Source organism: Callorhinchus milii, unplaced genomic scaffold, assembly GCF_018977255.1.
Source record: "Callorhinchus milii isolate IMCB2004 unplaced genomic scaffold, IMCB_Cmil_1.0 Scaffold1264, whole genome shotgun sequence".
NCBI classification, from domain to species: domain Eukaryota; kingdom Metazoa; phylum Chordata; class Chondrichthyes; order Chimaeriformes; family Callorhinchidae; genus Callorhinchus; species Callorhinchus milii.
The window spans coordinates 3,097-12,751 of record NW_024706005.1 but is presented as its reverse complement, the minus strand read 5'-3'; the positions used below and the strand labels follow the sequence as shown (position 1 = coordinate 12,751).

General features: G+C 46.4%; 1 protein-coding gene across 1 annotated transcript; it reads left to right on the top strand.

Annotated features, from left to right (window-relative positions):
- Positions 1–256: 256 nt before the first annotated feature.
- On the top strand, positions 257–8,806 carry LOC103171720 (elongation factor 1-alpha 1; the record flags this gene model as incomplete). Its single annotated transcript, NM_001292589.1, is given in 5 exon segments — positions 257–559; positions 1,480–1,630; positions 3,274–3,530; positions 7,723–7,957; positions 8,424–8,806. Coding segments are annotated over 5 exon segments (1,071 nt in total), but the record flags the coding sequence as incomplete, so codon positions are not given.
- Positions 8,807–9,655: the final 849 nt, after the last annotated feature.

The following is a 9,655-nucleotide window of genomic DNA, read 5'->3' as shown; positions in this document are numbered from 1 at the left end:
TCGCTTTCCGGGGGTAATAATCTCTTCAAAAACATTTTTTTATAGATAATTATTTGGTCACTCAATCCATGACTTTGTGGGACGCTGCTGTGCACAATTGGCTGCCGCGTTTCGTCCACAAATTATACAGTCACTACACTTTACAATATATTCTGTGAGGCACTTTGAGATGTCTCAAGGATGTGATTAGGCACTATATCAAATGCAAGGAATATTATTGTTATTATTTCAGGGCTAAGCAGGTTTAGCTTGTTGTTCTCAGGCTGACTGTGCGGTGTTGGTGGTTGCGGCTGGAGTGGGAGAGTTTGAAGCCGGGATTTCTAAGAACGGCCAGACTCGGGAGCACGCACTCCTGGCCTACACCCTGGGTGTCAAACAGCTGATCGTGGGAGTCAACAAGATGGACTCCACCGAGCCTCCGTATGGACAGAAGAGGTACGAGGAAATTGTGAAGGAAGTCAGCACCTACATCAAGAAAATCGGTTACAACCCCGAGACGGTGGCCTTTGTGCCTATCTCAGGCTGGCACGGTGACAACATGCTGGAGGCCAGTGCTAATGTAAGTGGGAACGACTTCTGTAGCTTAGTGGAGTCCTGTAGCTCAGTGGTTAGAGCACTCGCCTGGCAAGCCAGAGGTCCTGGGTTTGATCCCTGGCAGGGCAAAATCTTAGGCTCCACACGCTTCTGTTTACCTAGCAGTAAGTAGGAACCCAGGTGTTAGTAGATTGACTGATCGCTTTTCCGGGAGTAATAATCTCTTCAAAATAATAATTTGGTCACTCAATCCACGGCTGTTTGTGGGACTCTGCTGTGCACAATTGCTGCCGTGTTTCGCCCAGAAAATACACAGTCACTACAATTTACAGTATATCTTATGAAGCGCTTTGGCATCTTGAAGACGTGATAAAGCGCTATATAAAATACAAGGATTATTATTATTAATTCCAAGTAAAAGAAATATAATAATCCTTGCATTTGACATAGCGCCTTATCATATCTTCAAGATGTCTCAAAGCGCTGCACAGAATACACTGTAAAGTGAATTGACTGTATATCTTGTGGATGAAACGCGGCAGCCAATTCTGCACAACAGTCCTACGACAGCCGTGGATTGAGCATTATATTACTATATTATATATAGTATTTAATAATTCCCCTGGTTACATTATGTCACTCCACTAAACAACTGCATCATATCCCATTGTCTCCCTTTGCTCCAGTATGGGTGTGGATGTTTGTGTGTGTGTGTGTGTGGGGGGGGGGACTGTGTGTGTAGGGAGTGTGTGGAGTCTGTGTGTGTGTGTGTGTGGGGGAGGGTGGGGGTTCTTTGGGAGGGTGTATTTGGCATGTGTATGTTTGGATGTGGGTGGGGGTCTGTGTAAGGGGGTGGTGCATGTGTTTAACCTGCCCCTCATCATGCCTGTGTTGTTCCTGTGTTATATGCTGTACTTTACTATGCCTGAGGTGTGTTACACACAGATGAGCTGGTTTAAAGGCTGGAAGATTAACCGTAAGGACGGTAGTGCTAACGGAGTGACTCTGTTGGAGGCTCTGGACTCTATCCTGCCTCCCCAGAGACCCACCGAGAAGCCACTGAGACTGCCTCTCCAGGATGTCTACAAGATTGGCGGTAAGTCTCTCTATGTGCTCGCCTTTAAAACCCTCCAAAGCACTTGATGTGGAGAAAAGCCATCAATTAGTTACTAAGATGATCAGTTCTGTGTACAGGGAGTAGTCTCCAACCAATCCCCCCCCCCCCGAATCCGATGAAGAGATTTAATAATAATAATAAAGCCTTGTGTTTGATATAATAATAATAATAATAATCCTTGCATTTGATATAGCGCTTTTCACGCCGGGAGGACGTCCCAAAGCGCTTCACAGAACACACTGTAAAGTGAATTGACTGTATATTTGTGGGCGAACGCGGCGGCCAATTGCGCACAGCAATGTCCCACAAACAGTCGTAGATTGAAAATGACCAATTTATTATTGTTTTGTTTTGGAGGGATTATTATTAGGCTCTGTGTGGAGTAAGGAAACTTGCCCGAGGTTTCGCCCTCTGCCTGGAATTGAACTCAGGTCTCTCGCTCGCAAAGCGAGTGCTCTAACCACTGAGCCACAGGACTCCATAACGCCTTATTCATCTCCCAGACTTCTCAAAGCACTTCACAGAATATACTGTAAAGTATAGGTAGTGGCTGTATTTTGTGTGCAAAACACGGCTGCCAATTGCGCACAGCAGAACCCCTACCCTCATGTTTCCCCCATCACAGTAGCCAGCTGCTATTTAAACAAGTCCCAGTGTCCTGCCCTCAACCCCCCTACAACTCCCCCTTTCCCGTTAACTGTTATCTTACAATCCGTGTGCTCTGGGTCACTACCCTGCGTGAGGGGCGTTATATAAATGTAAAGTTGTTGTTGTGCAGATTCATCAGTCAGCCTGACTCAGTTTCACCTCTCACTTCTGAGCCAGAAGGTTGTGAGTTCATGCCTCAAATCAGGACTTGTAAGTCCAGGCTGACCCTGCAGCTCAGTGCTGGGAGAGCATGGCGTTGTCAGAACTGCCATCCTGCAGATCAGCCATTAAGTAATATCCTGTCTGCACCTTGTTCAGGTGATAATGTTGGAAATGAGATAAAAATGGATATTTACTTCATGTCTGTTTGTGGGATATTGTGTGAAAACAGCCTGATCGCCAACAAAATCCAATCACTACACTTTACCATAAATGGTACAATAACAATCCTTATCACGTCATCGAGATTCAAAGCGCTTCACAGGATTTACTGTAAAGTGTAGCGACTGCCAGTTGTGTACAGCAGTGTCCCACAAACAGTTGTGGACTAAGTGACCAATTTTATATGGGGGGTTGTTGGCCAGGACATTGGGAGAGAGAAACTCCCTTCTCTTTTCGAATAGTGCCACAGGATCTTTAACATCCACTTGAACAGGTACAGACAGGAGCTCGGTTTAACATCTCATCTGAAGGACGTTGTCTCTGACAGTGCGACGCTCCCCCATCCTTCGCTGGAGTTTTAGCCTAGACTGTGATTCCTGACATGGGGCTTGAACCCATAACATTCAGAGGCTAGTTTGCTGCCCGGCTGACAAGGCTAAGGTGCTATGAGGTGTTCAGGTATTACGATATGATAAGGCCTGGGATGCTATGCTATTGGCCAGCTTGGATGACTATCTAATTCAGGTGAGCGGTTTGGGACGTCCTCTCAACATGAAAGGCGCTGTAGAAATGTAACGTGTTGTTGTTTGCAGGGATAGGCACTGTGCCAGTAGGCCGTGTGGAGACAGGTATCCTGAAGCCGGGAATGGTGGTAACATTTGCTCCTGTTAACGTCACCACGGAGGTGAAGTCTGTGGAGATGCACCACGAGGCCCTGACCGAGGCTCTGCCCGGAGACAACGTCGGCTTCAACGTCAAGAACGTGTCCGTCAAAGATATCCGCCGCGGCAACGTGGCCGGCGACAGCAAGAACGACCCACCAGTGGAGGCCGCCAACTTCACTGCACAAGTCAGTCTCCCCTTTGCTGTTTCTCCCCAGTTCACTTCTCCGCTCTCTGGCTGTGGCCTTAGCTCACTGGGGAGATGAGAGCCTGGAAGGACAGGTTCATGTGGTGTCCAGGCAGGTGGCAGTCCAGGACTCGGGCACAAGGCATTGCCGAACATGCTGTCATACAATCACAGCATCTTACAGCACAGAAGGAGGCCATTCAGCCTGTGCCGGGTCTTTGGAAGAGCTTCCAATTAGTCCCACTCCTCTGCTCTTACCCTGTAGTCCTGCACATTGTTCCTTTTCAAGTCCCTACCCAATTCCCTTTTAGAACATAAGAACATAAGAATTAGGAGCAGGAGTCGGCCATTCGTCCCCTCGAGCCTGTGCCCCGCCATTCAATAAGATCACGGCTGATCTTCAGACCTAACTCTAATTACCCGCCCTCTCCCCATATCCCCTAATCCCTCTGTTTTTCAAGAATCTATTAGTCTCAGCCTTGAAGATGTTGAAGGACTGACATCTACAGCCTTCGGGGGGAGTGGATTCCATAAAGTCACTGCCCTCTGAGTGAAGAAATGTTTCCTCAACTCTGCTCTAAAAGGCTGACCCTTAATTTTCAGACTGTGACCCCCGGTTACAGATTCTCCCACCGGGGAAACAGACCCTCAGTGTCTACTTTATCCGCCCTTTAAGAATCTTATATGTTTCAATAAGATCTCCCCTAATTCTTCTGTACTCCAGAGAATACACCTTAGTTTATTCAGCCTCTCCTCATAGGTCAGTCCCCTCATCCCAGGCACTAACCGAGTGAATCTACGCTGCACCCCCTCGAGGGCAAGTATGTCCTTTTTTAAATAAGGAGACCAACACTGCACACAATACTCTCGGTGCGGTCTCACCAAAGCCCTATATAGCTGCAGCGAGACTTCCCTACTCTTGTACTCTAAACCTTTGGCAATGAACGCTAATATGCCGTTCGCCTTCTCAGTTGCTGCTGAACCTGCAAACTAACTTTTTGGGACTGGTGTACACGGACACCCAAATCCCTCTGAACACTAACACTGTCTAATCTCTCCCCCTCTAGAAAATAATCTGTTCTTTTATTCTTGCTGCCGAGGTGAATAACTTCACACTTCCCCACATTAAATTCCATCTGCCACCGACTCGCCCACTCCCCTCGCCTGTCTATATCCCATTGCAATCTTTTTGCATCATCCTCAGAGCTCACTCTCCCCCTGAGTTTAGTGTCATCCGCGAACTTAGATACATTACATTCAATGTCCTCGTCCGGATCATTGATGTCAATGGTAAATAGCTGAGGCCGAGGCACTGATCCTTGTGGCACTCCACTAGTTACATCTCCTGCCAATTCGAGAATGATCCGTTTATCACTACTCTCTGCTTTCTACCCGATAGCCACTCTTCTATCCATGTTAATATTGTCCCATTAATCCCGTGGGCCTTGATCTTGAGTAACAGCCTTTTGTGTGGCACCTTGTCAAATGCCTTCCTATAATCCAAATATACCACATCTACTGGTTCCCCCTTCTCCAACCTCCGATACATCCTCAAACAATTCTAAAAGGTTAGTCAAACACGACTTCCCTCTGTAAAGCCGTGTTGACTCTGCCTAATCTTTTCATGGTCTTCCAGGTATCCCATAACTACGTCTTTTATTAAGGACTCAAGAATTTTCCCTACAACTGACGTCAAACTAACTGGTCTATAGTTTTCCCTATTTTCTCTCCCACCCTCTTAAGTAGTGGAGTTACGTTTGCAATCTTCCAATCAATGGGAACTTTTCCAGTATCCACAGACTTTTGGAAGATTATAGACAAGCCATCCACTATCTCAGTAGCCGCCTCCTTTAAAACTCTCGGATGCAGGCCATCCAGTCCAGGGGATTTATCAGTTTTAAGACCCGACAATTTACCGAGAACCATCTCTTTACTAATGTTAATTTCCCTAAGTTGCTCACTAACATTGTCTTCTTGGTCCTCTATTTTTGGTATGTTTCCAGTGTCTTCCATGGTGAAGACTGTAGAAAAATACTTGTTTAATGACTCTGCCATGTCTTTGTCCCCTATTATAATTCCTCCAGTCTCTCCCTGTAATGGACCCACATTCACCCTCGCTCGCCTTTTCCTCTTTATATATTTGTAAAAACTCTTGGAGTCTGTTTTTATGTTCTTTTGAAAGCTATTATCAAATCTGCTTCCATCCTCCTTTCAGGCAGTGCCTTCCAGACTGTAACAACTCTCTGGGTAAAAAAACTGTCTCCTCATATCCACTCTGTTTTTTTTGCCGATTATCCTACATCTGTGTCCTCTGGTTACTGACCCACCTGCCTGTGGAAATAGTTTCTCCTTATCTACTCTATCAAAACCCCTCATCATTTTGAGCACCGTGATTAAATCTCCCCTTAAACCTGTCTGCTCTAAGGAAAACAATCCCAGGCTTTGGATGAGATATGAAAGCAAGCTCCTGTCTATTAGTTGTTGTGAATGTTAAAGAATCCGTGAGGTATTGGAAAGCACAGTGTGTCCCCATACTCTTGGCCAACAATCCCCCACATACGTAGATGTTCACATCACGGCTGTTTGTGGGAACCGCCATCTTTGTCTAGAAAGATGGTCACTTCATGTGATAGATATTACTGTAGGGTAAGAAATTCCTTTCATGTCTAGATTTACTCCACAAGTAATAATAATGATAATCCTTGCATTTGATATAGCGTCTTATTACGTCTTCAAGACGACTCAAATACTGGAGTGTAGTGGTTAGAGCACTCGCCTTGCAAGTGAGAGGACCTGGGTTTGATTCCCGGACAGGTCAAACCTTAGGCAAGTTTCCTTACTCCACACACCTCAGTGTACCTAGTAGTAAGTAGGAACCCGAATGTTAGTTGATAATTTGGTCACCTAATCAACAACTGTTTGTGGGACACTGCTGTGCCCAATTATCTGCTGCGTTTCGCCAAACAAAATATACATTACATTACATATATTCTGTGAGTGCTTTAAGACGTCCTGAAGACATCATAAGGGGTAATAACAAATGCAAGGATTATTATTAAGGATTATTATTTCAGAGTCCAGATTTTGGCAAAACCTTCAATTTGAATCTGGTTTTTAATTACTTCAGTACAGTAATCCAACGTCAGAGTTAAGACTAAATTCAATCACTTTCCAGATTCTGGATGTTCTAAACTGCTGTGTTTGATAGAGTGAATCTGGACCGAGTGGGATTTCTCCTCAAAGGTGCTATAAAAATGCTCCCTCTCATCTAGGTTACCCAGAGGGGATGTCAGTGCTCTGAGGTGTTATCCTATGTGAAGGGCGCTATGTAAATTGAGATGTTTGTTGCTGATGTTACACAATGCCATCAGTGTGCCCAGCCTAACTCAGGCTCCTGGTGAGACTTGCCTTGTTCTCACAAAAGCGAGCCCGGTTTGTATTGAAAAGAAACAAGCCAGAAATCTGAGCTAACACTGTGCACAACAAATTACATTACATTTACACAGCACCTGCCTTTCACATCAAGAGGATGACCCTGGACAATGAGGGATTTGGACCCAAGCAGGGGGTTAGGATCAGGAGGGATGGAGGGCAGGGATGGTAGGGGCAGGAAGGTGGCCAAAGTTGCGGTCAAAGAGGAGGATCTTGAGACATACCGTAAAGGAGGCAAGGGATGGAGCAAGGCGAAGGGACAGAGGAAGAGTGTTCCAGAGTGTTCGGGGCAGAGGGGCTAAAAGTGAGGCCACCGATGATGGAATGGAGCGTACGAGGGACATGCAGGAGGCCGGAGCCAGTCGAGTGGAGGCAACAGGTTCCGAGTTGGGGGATAAGCAGGTCAGAGAGGTTGGGAGGTGCCAGGGCATGAAGGGATTTGAAAATGAATGTGAGGATCTTGAACTTAATCCGTTCGGCAATAGGTAGTCAGTGGCTAGAACTGGTGTGATGGGGTATGGAGTTAAGTGTGTGATAGAGAGCCAGTGGAGCTTGGCGAGGGCTGGTGTGATCGGGGTACAGAGTTTAGTGTGTGTGATAGGGAGCCTGGCAAGGACTCGTATAATGGGGGTACGGAGTTCAGTACGGGTGAGTGTGCGGGCAGTGGAGTTTTGGGTCAGCTGCATTTTGTGGGAGAGCAGGGAGGAGGAGGGAGATAGGGTTAGGTTAGGAGAATCTCACTGTTCTCTGGCTGTGTTCAGGTGATTATTCTGAACCACCCTGGGCAGATCTCCGCGGGCTACGCTCCGGTGCTGGATTGCCACACCGCTCACATTGCGTGTAAATTTGCCGAGTTGAAGGAGAAGATCGATCGTCGCTCTGGGAAGAAGCTGGAGGACAACCCCAAATTCCTGAAGTCCGGCGACGCTGCCATTGTGGAGATGATCCCTGGCAAAGCCATGTGTGTGGAGAGCTTCTCGGAGTATCCTCCTCTGGGTAAGTCAGGCTTTACCAAACATCTCTCTTACATATGACAGGAGCCCCTCGGCTCCTCCTGCCTCTGTGACCTGCCAACTCCATGTCAACCTGTCCTCTCCCTCTGCTCAGCGGGCTCCAGCTTGCTCCACATCCTCCACTCAACCATCCCCCGCCACCATCAGCAGCCAGGCCTTCAGCCCCTCTGCCCCACCCTCTGGAACTCCATCCAATAGTCCCTTCACCTCACTTCCTTGCCTCCTTCAAGACCCTCCTCTTCGACTACGCCTTTGATCACCCTCCTATCTCCTGCCCTCCAATCCTCCTCATCCCAGCCCCCAGCTCGGGTGCAAATCCCTGACTGTCCAGTGCCTTGGAACATCCTCCCGACTTGAAAGGTGCCGTGTAAATGTCACTTATTATTGTGAAGTTAATGGTGCTCCACTGGTGAGTGTGAGAGTGTGGAATGACAGGCTGTTTGTTTCAGGGCGCTTTGCGGTGCGTGACATGAGGCAGACTGTGGCGGTGGGTGTTATCAAAGGGGTGGAGCGGAAGGCCACTGGTACTGGCAGGGTCACCAAGTCTGCCCAAAAGGCCCAGAAAAACAGATGAAGTCCACATCGCCTAGCTGCCACCTCAGGCTGCTCTCTCGTGCCAGCGGGAGACATCATAACCATAGTTTGCCATTTAAGCTCCATTTTAAAAGACTGGTTAATGATCAAAATGCATCGTAAATGCTTCCGAAGGAAAGGATAGTGAACCGTTTATTTCATTAATCTGTGCTGTGGCAGTTTTAAGTTATTAGTTTAAAGCTGTACTTTGTGAGAACCAATAATTCTGTCACAGAATTCAACTATTAAAGACTTGCATTGAAAATGTCTCCTTTTACACCAGTAGATAATAATAATCCTTGCATTTGATATCGCGTCTTATCACATCTTCAAGATGTCTCAAAGCATTTCACAGAATACACTGTAAAGTGAATTGACTATTTTGTGGGCGAAACGCGGCAGCCAATTGCGCACAGCAGTGTCCCACAAACAGTCGTGGATTACTGTTATATAAACAGATATGTGTCGGGTAAGGAAACTTGTCCAATGTTTTGTCCTGTCCAAGAATTGAACGCAGGTCATCTCGCTTGCAAGGCGAGTGCCCTAACCACTAAGCTGCATTACTGCACTAATCTCTGCCCTGAGGGGGGGGCTTATTGTGGGTAAAATAACCATCTACATTTAGGCCCACATTTATTCTATTAAGGTGACGTTTCAGATCGTCCAGAACTTGTCAAATTATGAATCATTTTAATCCTTGTTCTGCAAATTCTTTCATGAAATACTTTTATGAAAAACTGGCTCTATAGTTAAAACCGAATTTAATAGTTTTTGCCACCCTCAAAAATGCAATTTTAGTAGAGTAAATTTAGACACAGGTGACAATTTATCCTGTGTGTCTGGTTTTCTGTTTATTTAAAAAAAAGTACCTGTGTGTGTGTGTCTGCATGTGTCTTTCACTCTCACTGAATGTATGTGTGTGTGTCTGTGTGCATGTCTGTGTGTGTGTCTGTGTGTGTGTCTCTCTCTCTGAAGGACTGTGGGTGTATGTGAATGACTTACACCTGTTCTTATGTGTGTGTGGGTGTTTCTGTGAATGTGTGTGTGTAGGTGAAACATCTGGGGAGGAGTCAAAAGCAAATGGATGCACAGGGGGGACAGGGATGAG